General features: G+C 43.9%; 1 protein-coding gene across 1 annotated transcript; it reads right to left on the bottom strand.

The window, feature by feature from the left end:
- Positions 1–629: 629 nt before the first annotated feature.
- On the bottom strand, positions 630–13,106 carry lonrf1 (LON peptidase N-terminal domain and ring finger 1). The gene is made up of 12 exons (XM_061245383.1): positions 12,357–13,106; positions 10,680–10,798; positions 9,114–9,236; positions 7,134–7,268; positions 6,337–6,574; positions 5,911–6,013; positions 5,552–5,666; positions 5,144–5,265; positions 4,540–4,698; positions 3,885–4,047; positions 2,940–3,092; positions 630–2,065 (listed from the first exon to the last, which is right to left on the bottom strand). The coding sequence occupies exons 1-12, from the start codon at positions 12,967–12,969 to the stop codon at positions 1,904–1,906; spliced, it is 2,205 nt and encodes a 734-aa protein (XP_061101367.1). The 5' UTR covers positions 12,970–13,106; the 3' UTR covers positions 630–1,903.
- Between the last annotated feature and the right edge of the window lie 4,843 nt (positions 13,107–17,949).

The raw sequence follows: 17,949 nt of genomic DNA, 5'->3' as shown, positions 1-17,949 counted from the left end.
CCCCTACCCCTGCAAAGTGCAAGTCTTAGATTGTGATGTCATTGTAAGTCAGGCCCTGTCACACAGAGGCCTTTCAGACAGACCGCTCAGGAAGTCTGTGTTTGAGACTGTAGCTGGGGATATCTGCTGATCAAAATCAGTTTGAAATGCAAGCCTGCAGTGTGTGTGTGTGTGTGTGTGTGTGTGTGTTTGCATCAGGGGTTCACAACTGCAAGCTGGTTTTTGTTCCAGCCAATTACCTTAATTTATTTTTCTGACATCTCTATAAATGATGTTGGTTCACTCCTGTACTTGAGCACAGTACAATCTTTAGGACACACTTGCAGTCTGCAGCTGTAGCTGGTGCACATACAAATGTCTGCTCAAGACATTATTTAGCTAATTAAATAATTAAGAGCAGAAGTTGGCACAAAATCCTTAAGCGGATCAGCCCTGGCTGTGAACCCCTGTACTATATTTCTGGCAGTTTGGCATTGACCTTTCATATAATATTGATAATATGTAAACAATATAAATGTTCTAATAAATGTTTTCTTCTGTGCAACAATAACAAAGAGATAAATACACAAATACACAAATAGTAAGCTTGAAAGGTTGTTTCCTGTTTGGAAAATGAAATCCTCACAGGCTGTTCGCAAAAACAAAGTATTTTTATTACTGAAAACTGATAACTTAAATATTATAGCAAAAAGCATAAATCTGTGAACAAAAACATGACAAATGATTCACATACAACAAAGCCATTGTGTGATGCAATTATACTGATTCTTCAAGAGGCTGACACTTGAGATGATCTGATAATTATTTGGCTGATTGTAGTGCATTAAGTAACCATGTGCATGAGGGAAAAAAAACTATCTGCGCACACGCACCAGAGAACCATAGCATAAAGACTCTCTCCAAAACATGTGCTGTTGTTGGGGCACTTTATCCAGTGAATTTTTAAGCTTTCGGTAATGAAATTGAGTTTACACGATAAACTGTAGTGCATTCAATGGGTACATCTAGCTTTTTGGAAGAAATACGATTGAGTTAGCATCACTGGCACTGCAACAAAAAAAAAGAAAATTCCACACCCAATGGGAAACCAGTTGCCGGTTGTTGAAAAGTGCTATAACTGTCTGCCTGTGCGAGACAGAACTGACGTCTGGCCATGCTGCCCTTTTTCCTTCGATGTCTGGAGAGAACATCTGCGTGAAGCTTTGTGCCTGCGTCTGTTTCTGCAGAATCATGTGCTGTCACATTGAGGCCGGGTGTTTGCACATCGACATGGAAGTAGCAGACAGGCCTTTTCCTTTTTTTCCTGGCGAGTAAAAGTTGCTCAGAGCTGCAGGGAATTGCCCCAAATTTCCAGCATTCTGGATTTAATTTCTGCTTGCAGATATCCACCCCCCCCCCCACCTCGTAGCAGAGGCCATGGGCAGACTCACTTATCTGGAAGCTACAGGCCCTACCAACAAGCCCTGCCATAGAATCTCTGCTCTATACTGTATAATACAGCTTTACATTCGTCAGCTCTCATAATCCAAAAACGCATACAGTCAATAAATACGTTCTGGTCCATTTTTTTGTGTGCCCTTGTCTTCTCCTTAATATAACCTTATTAAGGAGTAAATGCAAATGTAGCACCTAATTCAGAAATTGGGCATTTTAAATGCTTGGAAGGAGAAGTCTGCAAAGCTGAGTGTGTTTATGGACATTTTTAATCCCTAAAGCCATGGTGAACGACTTGGGAATATTATGTAACTGTTCACAGGTACAAAGGGCCTAAGAGGGAGGGGCCTGTGTATGGTTGTAGATGGGGGGGGGGGGGCTGGCGGAGCATGGGTGGCTGTGGGCGGGGGAATGGCTGTGGGGGCGGAGCATGGGTGGCTGTGGGCGGGGGAATGCCTGGCGGGGCGGGTCATGAGTCGGTTGGGGATGCTCTGCAGATGGTGAGAATGTGCTGGATCTTCAGAAGCCTTTCCCGAAGGGACGTGGAGGAGAGCACGTACAGCTGGTACCGAGGGTCAACAGGCAGGACCGCCAAGAGCCACCAGCAGCACGCTGGCCCATCTGGAGTGGCCTGAGGACAGGTGTGCACACACACACACACACGCACACACACACACACACACACACACACAAACACACGCACACGCATGCACACACGCGCACACACGCACACACACACGAACACACGCACGCGCGCACACACACACACGCGCGCACACACACACACGCACACACACACATACGAATGCACGCACACACACATAAAAAAAATGAACGCGTGCGCACACACACGCACAAACACACACAAACATGAAAGCATGCAGACACACATACAGAAAAACACACACACACACACAGGAACGCACACACACATTTCTGTTAATGCAAAATCCCTGAGTGGCAGCTTTAAAAGGCCACTGCATTAGATACTTACTCCCTTCCTTCCTATTAATAATAATAATAGTATCTGCAGCTGTCGTAGTATTTTTTTGTAATTTTACAGAAATTGGTCACTTCTCTTTCCATCGCCCCAACAGCTAAGCCTGCATACATGACTTCTCCATCTGACATGCTGTTAATTTATTGCAGTGGTCCTCACTCCTGGCCCTGGAGAGGCACAGGGTGTGCCAGCTTTTGCTAGTACTCAGCACTTAATAGATCAATTAAAGCAGTTGATTACATAGTTACACACATAGTTGATTACTCACTAAACCTGGTTCTTTGAATTTGTCTGAATTGGTTGCCGATGTTAAGGTGAAAAGAAAAACCAGCACACCCTGCAGCTCTCCAGGACCAGGAGTGAGGACCGCTGATTCATACAGTCCGAGTACCGACAGAAGCCCTTCATTTAGGTGCTAATCAGAAGCTAATGGAAGCAACTGTGCACTGTCAGAAGCAGATGTGCTGCTTCTGACAGTGCTGCACAATGGGCCCTGTTTCCCCACCTGGATGTCGGCTTCTTTCTCCGGCATGGGCCCGAAGTGCTGCAGGATCTGGCCCCGGAAGCGGTTCTTCAGGTTGTGAAACCAGGCGCGCGCCTGACCGTACACCTGGTCGTGCAGCTCCTGGAGCTTGGACAGCTCCTCCCCGTCACTCACCTGGAACCCGCACAGTAACTTAGCTCCTCACACCTTTAACATCACGCCTCACCGCTCAATAAGCGTGGGGCAGCCTGTAGCCTAGAGCCTAAGGTGCTTGACTGGGACCTGGAAGGTTGGTGGTTCAAGCCCCGATGTAGCCACAATAAGCAGTAGTGCCCTTGAGCAAGGCCCTTAACCCCACATTGCTCCAGGGATGCCCCTCAAAAACTTAAAAGTGGGTAGTCAGTGACCACTGCCTGCATATACCGCACAGGTGGTGATTGGTTGACTGGTGATGTGTAGAACGGTCGTCCGTATGATTTTAGTTAACTTCCTGCTGTACATTCTAAACAACAGATATGGACGATACTGGCATACTTTATCAATAAATAAATATTAAAAATACTTTATATTTTATGCCAGATAGGTGTTTATGCGGTGTGTATAAACATTCTTCCCGTTCTCGAGTGCCAAACACAATGCAAATGATGCAACCTATGCTGGCGACACAGTTTAAAACAGCCTTTAGTCTAATCACTGACTTTGGATAAAAGTGTCAGAAAAACAGCTAAGGTAAGCTCCATTCAGTCACTGTATTTTAGAATTATTAACTTGCTTTGTGGACTCCATACTTTAAATCAATCCAGTTTGCAATTACCTTGTGGATTGTATATATGCAATTTCCCTGCAGGAAATGTAACGGTTATAGGTTATATAGGTTATGAGCCTCGAGCCTTAGACACTTCTTACTAGGGCTTTGCTACAGTCACATATGATGGTAAATGGGCCCTTAATCAGTCTCCTGCTCACCCGCACGTCCTCCAGGTGCTGGAGGTTGGCGATGCAGTACCCATCCTTCATACCGCGCTCCAGAACACAGAACCGCTTCCCACCAACCGTGTCCACCACAGAGCGACCGTCCGGCAGGAAATGCACGCTCCGGATCAGCAGCATGCAGCCGTAATCAGCAAACCTGCAGGAAATGAGACAGCCACTTAATATACTGTAGAAACACAAACAGGAAATGAGACAGCCACTTAATGTACTGTATAAACACAAACAGGAAATGAGACAGCCACTTAATGTACTGTAGAAACACAAACAGGAAATGAGACAGCCACTTAATGTACTGTATAAACACAAACAGGAAATGAGACAGCCACTTAATGTACTGTATAAACACAAACAGGAAATGAGACAGCCACTTAATGTACTGTATAAACACAAACAGGAAATGAGACAGCCACTTAATGTACTGAATAAACACAAACAGGAAATGAGGCAGCCACTTAATGTACTGAATATACACAAACAGGAAGCAGAAGCATACCTAACACAAGAAAACCTGTGGAAAACACATCATTAACTTGTATACTCAGATACATACACTTAAGAAAGACACACACAGGCACAAAGACACACACACACACACACACACACACACACACACACACACAAAGCGCACCCTTTCCGTGGGTCATGGATGCACATCCCAAACTGCCTAGTTCCCGTCTCCATGCATCTGCGGATCATGAGCCGGTATCGGGGTTCGAAGACGTGCAGGGGGCAAGGCACGGTGGGGTACGCCATAGTGCACACGAAGATGGGGACGTTCTTCATCAGGCTGGGGGAGGCAAACATACCCAATGTCAGGGAATGAGTCCATATGCATTTCAGTACAGAAATAATGCATAGCCCACGCTAAAAGCCAACACAAGCACCCATTCATGGGGTGTGTTCCAATACTCAAAACAATGCATCTTCCTCCTCTCCATTCGTCTCCTCCTCCTACTTCTCTCTGGAAGTATGGGGCGGGGACGAGTGGGGGAAGGGAGGCGAGGAGAGAATAATAATGGGAAGCACCCAAGGGGTACTCATGTTCTTCCACAGACATCAGCCAGCAAAGCCTGCCCTCCAGTGGGTACTGGCAGAAATACACATCTGAGTTTAAATACAGTACCTAGTTCATCGTTCTCAATTAAGCTGAAGGTCAGAATGTAATTTGGTTTCCCCACACAGGGGCCTGGCCTGTCTCACACTTTTAGCCAAGCAGGCTTGAGGGGGCTTACTCTGAGAGTTCCTTTGTCTCCTCCGTCTGACTCCTCTTCCTCTCCATGTGCTCCTTGCACAAGTACTGCTTTATCACCTCCTCCAGAGCTGCAGTGATGTTGTACTTCCTAGATGCTAGGTACTGGAAAGACACACACAAACACACACACACACAAACACACACAGCCATTAAGAACCACTTTTACAGGCCCAGGTGGGCTGTGTGCTGTCCTGTATCGAGTTTATTTCATTTTAAGATGATGCTTATCACCATTCTCCTGCTGCATTGATCGCTGCCTTGAAAACACACTCTTGGACCTGGGTGAGCAACTGGGTGAGCACTTGCTGTTATAAATGGTGGTCATAAGAGGGTCAGTAAGTGGTCGCTGCACGGGAAAATGTCAAGAAACATGGCGGCTGTGGTTTACCGTTTTAAGGTTTTCTTTGCAGAGGGGACACTGGGGGGCGTGGTCAAGACAGCGCTCCAGGCAGCTTTTGCAGAAGGTGTGTCCACAGGGCGTGGTCACAGGCTCATAGAATAACCTAGAGACAGACGGAGGGAGGGAGGGAGGGGAATGAGATACTAATGGGCAGTATTAGCGAACATTCTGCTAAGCTGCTAACAAAATGTCAATGCCTTAGGTTTTCAGGATAGTCAGAATTGAATTTGGAGCCTTGGCCTCAGATAATTTGATAAGACCATATTATCCTAGTGCCAATCACAGCCATTAAGCCAACGAAGGGGCCCCGACGTGACCCTCCCTCCCACACACAGTCCTGGCCTTACCTCATGCAGAGAGAGCACTCACAGTCACTGGCCTGCAGTAACTCCAGAGGAACAGTCCTGCAGGGCATGCTGGTACAGCTGGCAGCTCCCGCAGTTTCTGTGCCTGTAGAACAGGGTCAGGGGCACCACAGGATTAGACTGCCTCTCGAGGCAGGATTCGGGGCCGAGTGGTTGCGGGCATGTATAATCTGGTACATCTCAATATTCATGAAGGGGCACAGCCGAGCGCCTACTGTGGAAATCATTTTTTTTGTGCTGTAATATAGCACTGAAAACCACAATTCCATCCCAAGAAAGAGAATGAGTTAGGAATGTAAACGAACGCATTCATTGATAAATGAACAGGAAGAGACTACACAGCTCTCCAGGGTCAGGGTTGGGGGCCGCTGATCTGATGCGTAGGTGTGTGCACGGGGCCTGGCGCACCTCCTTGCTTCTTGTGTTTGTTCCCCAGGCTGTGGATGAAGGAGGGGCCCGCCTCACACACGGAGAGCTTCCTCTTCAGCAGCGCGGACTTCTCCTGGTCCCCCAGCTGCGGGGCCGAGCTCACCCTCTTCAGCCCCTCCTCCCCCGCCGCCCCCGTGGGGCCTCTACGGGCGCGGAGCGAGTGGGCGCGGCTCAGGCTCCGCCTCCCCACGCTCTCCGATGGGCCCCCCTCGCCATTCTGACGGAACAAAGAGGGAACACTCAGCATCTACACACAGCTAACAGCTAACAACAACATACCGCTAAGAAACCAACTGTACAGCTAACATCATCCCTATGCGCAGACTTTGCTGTACAGCTAACAACAACATGCAGCTAAAGAAACAGCTGTGCAGCTAACATCATCGCTATGCGCAGACTTTGCTGCACAGCTAACAACAACATGCAGCTAAAGAAACAACTGTGCAGCTAACAACAGCATCACTATGCACAAACACTGCTGAACAGCAAACAATAGCATGCACAGACACTCCTGTATAACTACCACCACTGTAGCAAACGTAAGCAAGCCATGTGATTTTTAGGAAATAATAACTGTTCGAGATCATTTTAGATTAAATCCTGCAGTTCAGAACGACAGTTCATATCATGTTCTGGTTTTCAATAAAATGCACTGTATAATATGTTTCAAATTGATATTGTTTTTACAGCCACAACCACATAATCACCAACATCCATAGGAAAAAATACAAAAACGGACAGGTAATACGGATGCAGTGAGTGTGAAGAGGCATCACCTCTTCAGCCTGGACGTCCTCCTGCTCCTCCCCCGCCACCGTTTTACTCCACAGATGGGCGGAGGAGCTCTGGACCGTCTCCCGGAGGCCCACCTTGACATTCTCCAGGCCAGGAGACAGCAGCTGGTGAAGCCTCTGTCAGCAGAGAGAATAGCAGGGTGGGGCTAACATTAACAAATACATACAGCTTCCCTCATCCGGGTTTTAGGCAGAAGGCCTTCCTTTGGACAGAGACAGCCAACCAACTTGTGTGTTCTTATGTGTGAGCTCATTTTATTGTTTGCCATGACGACATAGGATTAGCTTCCACTTCCAAAATGGCACCACAACAACCAACCTGTACTGCATCCTTAGCGCTCGATAACTCACTCTTATATTCATGCAATAATACACAAGAAGGAATGCCTTTAAGTGAGATATTGGCCATAGTGCCAATATTGGCCATAGTGCCAATATCTCACAGTAAGGCACAACTTTGAGTGTATTATTGCAATTACTATATAACCACCACTATAGTTTGCCAACACGTTCATAAATAAAATAGAGAAACTTAACAAACCATACAGTAACTCCGATTCAAACATTTTTTATTATGCCGTTTGACAAAGCACTTCTGAAGCGTTGCTAGGTTACAAGTTTAAGATATCTCTGATACAATTAATCAACTGAACAAAAACATATGAGGTTTTGCTAAGTTAAGAGTGACTTGTTGTGAAATAATGGTACTCCCTGGAATGTCTCCCAGCCAATCACAATGTGAGGCTGGAACTAACTGTTGTATAATCGAGAAAAAAAACACCACAGAACTTACACAACCTTTGCCTAGTACATCAGTTTCTAGTTGGCTCGATGTTATTAAATCAGCCGTCACAAGAAGCAAACTATTCATATGAGAGCATATCATTTCATTATGGAAAGCCAATTTGGTATGCCACATAAATGTCTGAGGCTTGTGAACAGGAATAAATCATGCACAGAAGTGAGAATACACAATTTATGGTTTGTCAGGTTAAGGACTTTCAAACAGAGAAGCATCCGAAAAAAGACCCTAGTGTTTAAACATAAAACGATATACTTATATTTCAATACTTTACTCTCATGTTTATGAAGTAATCTAATTTTTTCTGAAAACCAAATTATTATATATATATTTATCAAGGGTGCCAATAATTCTAGAGTCTTTTCGTATTTTGTTTCAATTGGCTGGATTTGTGAAACAGCACAATTCTTCTGCTAGGAGGTGAAATCAGCTGGCTGAAACCAGCTGGCTGAGTTAATGGACAGAATAAACACATGGCAGGACTTTCACTTTCTACCAGCTTATCTGCAAAAAATCATCAGACCCTACACCCCTGCCAGACCGCTTCGTTCAGCCTCCACAGGCCGCTTGGCACCTCCCCCTCTCAGAACCTCCACCTCACGCTCACGACTACTGTCTGTTCTGGCTCCACGGTGGTGGAACGAACTCCCCGTTGAGGTCAGAACTATAGAATCTCTCCCCACCTTCAAGCGCAAGCTGAAGACACACCTCTTCAAGCAGCACCTCTCCCCATCCCTCCCTACCTCCCTGTGAACCTTAATTGTTGTCTCTGTGACTTGCTTTGTGTATCGGTATTTTTAGTTGGCTAGGTAAGCAGTGTTTGGATAGTTAACTTTGGTCACTTTTGCTCTGTTTGTTTGTTTGTTTGTTCAAAAAAAAAAAAAAATGGCCCTTGTCCTTATCTTTGTTGTACAGGTAGCAGTTGAAATTGTACTTCCCTCTAGGGTCTTTCAGCGAACTTATCCCTGGTTATGGGTATGCACTTTGTTGTACGTCGCTCTGGATAAGAGCGTCTGCCAAATGCCAATAATGTAATGTAATGTAATGTAATGTACCACCCGGGCTTTCCACCTCTGGTGACAAGAAAGAAGCAGCATTGATCTGAAGATCCTTTATGGAAGATTATTTTAGGATTATGAAAAATAATAATTCCACCACACCTTTTCCAGTTCCTTCTTTGCGAGCGTGAAGTGCTGGTCCAGTGCCAGGCAGTGCAGAAGCATGTTCAGGGACTCCTCGACCTGGCCCATCTCCTGCAGGATCATGGCCTTCCTAAAGTAACCCTGAGGGAGAGCGGCAGGAAAGGTGAGCACTCTCTGAAATTACCACACAATGTTAGACGCAACAAATTTCCCAGTTATTCACGGACCGAGAATAAAGAACTTTGGCAGACTGAGATTGATTGCAAGTCTCTTTCAAAAACATAAAAAGCTTTGCATTTGGTCAGTGAACCTTCATCAGTTTTTCCTTTGTTGCACCTGGGATAATAAACAGACCACTTTCTGATGTGTGGACGTTTCTTTTACACAGTGTTACTGAGAAAAACACTGACATGAAAATTTAGATTTTTTTAATGGAAAATGCTAATGAACTCTGCCTGGATGCCATTTGAAAAATGAACATACAAGGTGAGACATGTATGCATTACTCATAATCACATTTATAAGAAGAAAATTTACATATTCAAGAAAAACAGGGATACAAACTACTAATTTTGTAATGCAGAGCTAGCCTTATCGAATGAAAGAACTGAATATAATGAATATAATCAATCACATGAAAGACAGAAACAAGCCACCGTCCCCCTCCCCACACACACACACACACACACACACACACACACACACACGGCAAGAAGCTCAGAGCTGCAGCCCAGATAGCATCCTGTGAAAGATTAACTGCCAGGGTCAACAGCCATGAGTTTGTTTAAAGGTTATGGTTCAGTAGGAAAGTGTATTTATTTGCTGTTGAGTCTGGTGAGAGCGAGGCACACTGCTGCACCATTTCTGGGAAAAGTTTGACTCAAACATCATTATTATTGGCCATCACTCCAGACAAACTTACCTTAACTTCTTACCCCCATACAGCAGAGACACTCAAATCTGGCCCCAAAGGTTCTGACAGTTTTCTTTTCTACCTGATATTTAATTGTAGATTATATTACACAACATTAATTTAGCAGATGCATATCTAAAGTGATGGTGTTACATCTGGAGGACGGTGGGAGTCAGGTGTACTGCTGCAGCATTGACATTTTCTCAGAGGTTTGGGAAAAGTGTGATGTAAAAGTTTCCCATTATTGCCCATGACATCCACAGCAACTGCTGTCCTAGCGTCCTACGTCAGGGATACACAAATCTGGCCCTCAAGTACCGATAGTTTTCTTTCCTCCCTGATATTTAATTTCATACGATTTACATTACATTACATTACATGAATGTGTCAGATGCTCTTATCCAGAGCAACTCAACATAGGTGCATTCGCCTGACTGCACATATCAATAATATTTTATTTGCCACTTACTGGCCAAAGATCACACTAACCCTGGTGTACAAGGTCCTAATCAGTCCCTGTCCAGAGGAGAAGAGTCAAAACCAGCAGTACTACTGATCTCCAGCGCCGGATAGGAGTACACCTGCCCGACACTTCTACCTTCTACACACTAAAGGGGCCAGCGTAATTGACTTGCAGATCCACTAGGCGGCGCTGTGGTCTGGTGACCCACCTCTGCCCATTTAGCTGAGCTCAGCCACAGTGGCTCCAGGTCACCGAGTGCACGCTTGTACTGTCCCAGTCCAGCTAGGGCTTCAGCCCGGCATATCCGTGCCAAAACATCACCAGGATCTGTGTTACAGTGATGGAAGGGGTGAAATAAAGGCAGAGAAAGAGAGGCAGAGCAAAAGGAAGGAAAGGCAATCAAAGATAAACAGCAAGACTGGAGCAAAAGGCCGAGCTGAAAAACAGAAGGTGGTAAGGCCAGTGTTCAACCTACCCAAGATCAGACACAGCACCAGCACTGAAGAAAATGCAGCACTTGCACAATTTTAAAAATGTAAATATATTTATATAGGCTATACTGTATTTAAACAAATGGTGAAGTCCGTATGAAGTGTTTTTTTTGTTACAAGCATGTTGCTGTGCTATCTCAACAATCTGATAAATAGCACAGGACTGCAGTGATCTTCCTATGGCTACACTCTCAAAAACCCCTCTTTTCTCTCTCCATTCGAAAACACACAGCTTTATCTGCTAACAAAGGCGATCTTAGCTCCTTCTTAACTGTTCACTGCCTGTGTTCAGCATGTGACTGGTGCATGCGGCAATTTAAAGTAGCTTGGTGCAAGAAGCGAACATTCATTTACACTATTAATTAACACGACAAGGGCCTGACAGTGATGGGGCAGAAATCACTGAGCATTTCATATTTGGATATTTTTAAAATGGCATAAAAAATATTTTTAGAAAATAGTATTGAATTTCATGTTTGCATGAGACCAGGTCAACACTGGAGGATGACTGACATGTTATTCTCCTGAACTTGGCCCAGCGCGTTTCATAATTGCGGGAGGGTTACGTGTATGTTAAATCACAGCTCCGGAAACTGTGTAAACTCGTGGCTGGCCTGCCTTCCATTTGTTAATCTTAATAAGGCATGTTTCCACTGTCCTACCTGCCCTGGACATGCAACTTTCTAAAAGGAGCCAAATGGCAGTAGAAAACTTTCAATACACTTCCGCTCAGAATGTGTTTGAACACAAAAGCTTTTAGGCTGTAAACTGCTGGCCAAATTTGTGCATCAGATATTTCTGCTCTCAGGCAATGTAGGTTAGAGGTACATCTCCGCCAGACCTAAAGTTGCTTTTGACCTACAGCTTAGATGGACCAGGAGAAACTTTGTTATTATTTAAGGTTTAATGCAGAACAGTTGACATCCCATGTCGCTGCATGCTTTAAAATGAACAGTATTTTTGCGGGCTCGAAACACTTTCCACACATTGGATTGCTTATTTTACAAAGGGGCACAGCAATGAAATATTTACGGAAAATGCCCAGCCCAGAGCTGTCAACTCATTGATATTACAAAACGTGTGCCATGACCCCGCTTACACAATGTCCTCCTTGTGCGCATGCGTCGTTTTTTTACATAATAGGGTTAAACTTGGGGAAGTGACGTGCAATGAAGGTGTATTTAGTAACATGACCACGTCCCTGACAGTGAAATGTTGGTCAGTAGAACTTGGAGTGTTTTTTTTTTTTTTTTAAGATTATAGTTTTAGCTATCGTACATTTAAATTAGCCACCACATTTTGGTATCAATAAAGGAATTGTCAATCTGACCAAAATCTAACGTTAGTTATACAAGCAAAGCATTACAAGCACTGGCTTCAGTCAAAACCCTCACCTGATTTGACCACATTATTGGCTAGCGACACAGCCTCTTCAAATTGTTTCCTTCTCGACAGGTCTTCGATTTCGGCAATTTCTTTACACCTCTTGATCTCATTTGGAAACCACTTCTCTAATATGCTACAGAGGACCACGTTCGGTCTCAGCGCTCCGGACACATTCATAACATCCTCACCGCAAAGCTTGCATTTAGAGAACATGTGTCGTTGTAAACATCGTTTGCAACAGGAATGTCCGCAGCCAACTGTCACTGGTTCGCCAAGGAACCAGGCACAACCAGGACAACTGAACACATCAGCGGTGTTACCCACACTGTTCCTTGCAGTGACGATCGGCTGTGCAGCCAGTTCCCCTCCAACATTCTTTTTGAAGTTCCGCAGTACGCAGTCCAGTAAAGTGCTTAGTTTTTCGGGTCTGACACTTCCATATCTCAAAGCCATTGAAAACACATCAATGGCTTCTTTAAGACGATTTTCTGAAGCTAGTGCATCAGCTCTTTGCAAAAGAAGTGACTGGTGGTCTACATTGTCTTCACCCCATTCGCTTTCTATATTAGACGCGATGAAAAATCCAGCCTTTTCCTCTCCATCGGAATTTTGGATAGACATAGTTTAAGTGACACAATACAGTGTCAGATATACTGAATCAAAACTGATTAGACATTTCGATATAACGTACGTTGGCCTAGCAACATACATTCGGTTATTCAGAATGGAACTCACTAGACGGAATCTTTTAGCACCCATTTGCTATATAAAAACAGGATCACATGACATGAAGCTCTGTGTTCTGATTGGTTAAACACGTCCGATTACAAAACCTGCATGTAGAAGTTTCGTAACTATTTGAGTGGACACAGACACTGAGGGCATAGCGTACTGTCCCGAGAAATAACAATGCCCTTCTGATGTTTTTTCTTTCCTCAAGACAAGACACTGCTTACCGTTGTGCACAGAGGTTTTACAACTGAAAATTGGTTATTACACATATTATTCGTTACAAAAATGCTTACATTACCCCGCGTGCCGTAGCAATGTTGCGGTAGCTACAATCAAAAGCCTGTATTGCCATTGAACCGTATTATCAATGTTGTTGCTCTGATCTCGGAGGATATAGTGTATTTTACTATATCTATTAGGTGGCTTAACAAAAGCAGGTACGCTGTCAGCATCGCTTATATCAACAGCACCACCACCAGCACTACTACTACTACTACTACTACTACTACTTCTAGTAGTACTACTACTACGAATAACACGTTAAAGTAACCACACATAATTAATTTCATTGCCGACCTGTACATTACCAGTATTTTATGACGGAGGTGAGGTGAGGTGGGGGGGATTCAGGTGAGGTCCCCCCACGCTTGTTTTTACCAATGTGACAATTTAAGAATAATTAGCCTTTTTTCTGGTTTCTGAGTCTAGGACTACTGGTTCTCATATTTTGAAATGTCTGATGCTCGAATAGTGACCTGTAAGTTAAGTGAGTATCTTTGTGTCTATGCTTTCATGCTGTGTGCCAAATTATCTAATGTGGTGTCCCAAATTACCAAATGCAAAGGAAAAAACTGATTTTGGCTGACTCAGAAACTGAATTTACATAAAGTGTCCCAAATGACCTGAATTCATCCTATATTTCTGTAAACAATCGTTCTGTCTTAACAATTGCACCAGCCAGCAGAGGATGGACTCCCTCTCTATAGCTGGGTTCCCCCCAAGATTTTTCTTGCTGCTGTTTGAGTGTTTTTACCCCTACTGAGGATTTGTTTTTGCCCAATTTTCTTTAGTTTTTACACTGGAAATCATCTTTGTGACAGTGTCTCTGCAAGATGTGCAAAACAAATAATGTTAAATTGAATTCAGCTGAGCTGGAACTGGTGCTGGACTCAAGGCTAGTGCTACGCCCTGGGCCAATGGCAATACAGAAGAGCATGCTGCTGTGGGAGGGGCCAGATGTCTCTTACATGCCCCTCCCCTATGTCATTGCATTACGTCACCACATGATGCTGATCCTATCCAGCTCCCAACTCTCTGACCCCCAAACTCCAAACAGTAAAAAAGTTCATTCATACCAGATTAGTGTAACTGATTGTCCACTTTGAGAATGGTATATACTTTTACTTTCCTCGTTGCCCTGAATCTTGTCAATAATGGTCTGTCTTTCAATGTCACTCCTTACTTCAGGATGTCTAAATTCTCATGAAATCTTTCCTCTGCCTATGTATCCCTCCCTTTCATGATTCCTTCTGACAAGCAACAGAAGCAAGGTAAGAAAACGAGGAAACTCGTACAAACACTGTCATGGAGTATGTGAGTGCAGGTGTCATGTGCCATGCACTTCAGTTATAATTTTCATAGGTTACATTCAGTATAAACCAGGCCTTAGTCACAGATCACTTGTGTTTAATCATTATGTTTGAAATAATAGTAGGAAAACTGTTGTTTAGCAACAGCTTTTTTCTCCCAACAGTCATGCATAAGAGTTCTAGCTCACATTCTAACACCCCGCTAAATGGGCCACTGAATAGTGATTTTCTGCCATACCACTATTCAACAGATGATGGCATTCCTGCACTAGAACTAGAAGCTGAAGACACACTGTATTCAGGTCAGAGGGGGGAGGGTGGGTAGACTAGATTCGGAGGGACAGGGAAATTGTGTTCAAAAGAAGCAGAGAGCAGCCATAGATATGAATACACATTTATCGGATTTCCGAGTACATTGTCAGTTTAAAAGGACAAAGTAGTATCACTCAAGATAAATGAAATGGAGGCAATGAAAATGTCTTTATCATCAGGAGGCGGAGGAGCAGTATATGTCTGCGGGCAGTGCGCTAGTACATCTCATTATGTCTGCTTGCCCCTCCGTCTCTGTGTCATTTAAATTCACTTCTTGTTTGCGATATTCTTTCCCCGCTGTTCTGTATTTATTAAAATTCTGCTACCTTGTTCTCCCTTCCTGATACAGTGCTGTTAAAAAAAGAGTCTGATATGCCTGAACACAGGACGCTTATTACCAGGGTCCATCCTGGGCAGTCACAAACAACAGCTGTATCATAATAACAGCACCTGCTCTGCGATGTGAGGACAACAAAATACACCTCAATATAACTCAGTATATCCTCACATCCTCAAAGACACAGAGCTTCACAGACCCCCACAGAGTTCATTTTCATTTCGCCATTGTGACTTCAACAGATGTTTCCGTACATAAAACCCCTGAGTCATGAAGTATTCCAGATTGCTTTCTTTGGTCAAATGGAGATCTCACTGGATCATATGGGCAATGCAAGGGATGTGAGATTAGGTGAATTTGCTGCAACCTGGAGCTGGAATGCTGCAGTACTACTTGATAAAGGCCTTTGTCTCTTCAATGCTGAAGCTCGAGGACCCTGAGGTCGGTAGCCCAGAAACAATAAATAATGTTTACAGTACCCAGAGACCACCTGCAACACAGTCTGAGAGAAAAAAACACCCACTCAAGCTCCAACACAAGACCTGTTTTTGGCAAGGGGAGAATTAAAACTACTGGGTGACTTCCAAGATCAATATATCCTGTTTTTCCAGGATGTTAGTATCTTTACTTGACGACTTGCTTTTAGTACACCTTCTACATTACTTATCTCGTTAGGAGATGGTGTTAGGATGATGTTGACAGCAGTTGTTTACAGACAAAACAAACTTAAACACACGTATGCACAGACACACGAACACACACACACACACACACACATGCACACCAAAACACATATAGAGATACAGGAACCGGTTGAGAGGAGTTAACTGTGTATTCCGCTGCTTTAATTGGACAAAAAAGTGTCTGCTAATAAGAAAAACCAGTAGAGCCTGAAGTTCTCTGGGAGCAGGACTGCAGACAACTGAACAGCTTATGCTCACTAGGGAGGAAAATGCTTAGGCTTGAAACATCTATCCTGGCAAAAAATAGCTTTGTACAATTATTACGTTCTTCTTTTTTTAAACAATGTTCAAGCTCTTTTCCATATTTTCAACTGAAACTATTTTTATACAACATTTATATTATTATAGGTTATCCAAGGTGAGCAACCATGAATCATGAAAATGAAAGTCCTAGCGCATGCCACAATATATCATATAGGTAGCTGCACTACACCGCATGCATAAACGGCTGTGAAATTGTTCAGGGAGATATGGAGTTCACAGCATGCAGCTCTTGTGTGAAACAGGTGTCTGCTTGGTGTCCAGTGATCTCGCAGTTGGCGACTCAAACGCTTTGCTGTGGAGTTGTTTTATGTGGCATCGTAAAGGGGAGAAGCACGTGTTCTTATCCATCCAGGGCAGAGCTGCGGGTCTTATGGGATTCTTATCAATGTTGTTCCTCGCTCTATGCTTCACCAGGAAAGATGGTGTGAAAAAAAAGAAAAGTGAAAATGTAATTCCTGTTTACAGGACATTGTGGATTACATTCAGGCTACACTGCTCTCGATGGCCACTTTCGCCAGTTGGAAGTCATAAGCTGTGGAAGACCGGGGGCCTTGTTTGGAGCTTGGTTGGCATTCATAAAGGCCACTGGGTGGCAGTGTTGTACTGTTTTCGCTTTGCACAGTACCGTCTGTAGCTCACTGTGGAGACAGCCCACGTGTTCCACTGATGTGACGATAGCGATGATGAATATGACAAGCTACATATGGTCTGTTTTGCCATCCTATCCATTTATATAAAGAAATGAAAATAAACAGTCGAATGGATAGGAATTATTTGATCATAAATATTTTTCCCAACAATACTTTTAATCTATCTGAACCCTCTTTACCCTGACCCTACTCTTTCTATAAATCTCCCTAATCTGCAATTCCAGCACTAGGAATCAACCCACAAGCCCGTTAGTCAGACCACACACTAAATGGAAAACTATGTACAGGAGCGGCATGTTCATAGGCTGTAATGATACTTTTGGGTATGAAGATTCAAGGTGTTTACAGTTTTATAGTGAGCAAACCAATAACATCCTTTCCTACTGCTGTTTTTGATTAATCTCAATTTACTGTACTGCCATAATGATAACACTGTCATGTTGCAATCAAACCAGTCTAGACAGATTTATTATGACTTTAAAATTCCCACCATCATCGCCCCCACAGGTTGGCCTATAGTAACCGGGATTCCCAGTAATGGAAAAACATTCCCCCTCAAGGCATGTTGAATGGCATGCCTGTGAAAACAAGCCACTCAGCTCACTTAATCCCAGTAGAAATCTCAGAGAAACAGCAACCGTTGAGCTGAACAGTGTTAGAAGATTCCTTTTCCATTGTGTCTGCCCTGCTCAGTACACAAAATACAGCATGAGCCACCCCATCACCCACCATTTCCCCCATCCCTAAATAGGAACAGAAAACAGCATCCCGTCTGGACATTCTATCACCCCCACCATCTAGGGGTATCAATATGCGAAACACGTTCTGTATTCCATTCCCAACCTGTTTACAAGCATAATTATAATTATAAACAAAGTTATTATATTAGTTTGTTTATGCTGTTTTGATTGTCTGGGCCCTGCCTATTGGTGGGGAGGTCACAAACACCGTTGCGTTAACTAATCAGCCCCAGT

This window comes from Conger conger, chromosome 6 (assembly GCF_963514075.1).
Source record: "Conger conger chromosome 6, fConCon1.1, whole genome shotgun sequence".
NCBI classification, from domain to species: Eukaryota; Metazoa; Chordata; class Actinopteri; order Anguilliformes; family Congridae; genus Conger; species Conger conger.
Note: the sequence above shows the minus strand (reverse complement) of the source record. Positions and strands in the feature narration are given on the sequence as shown.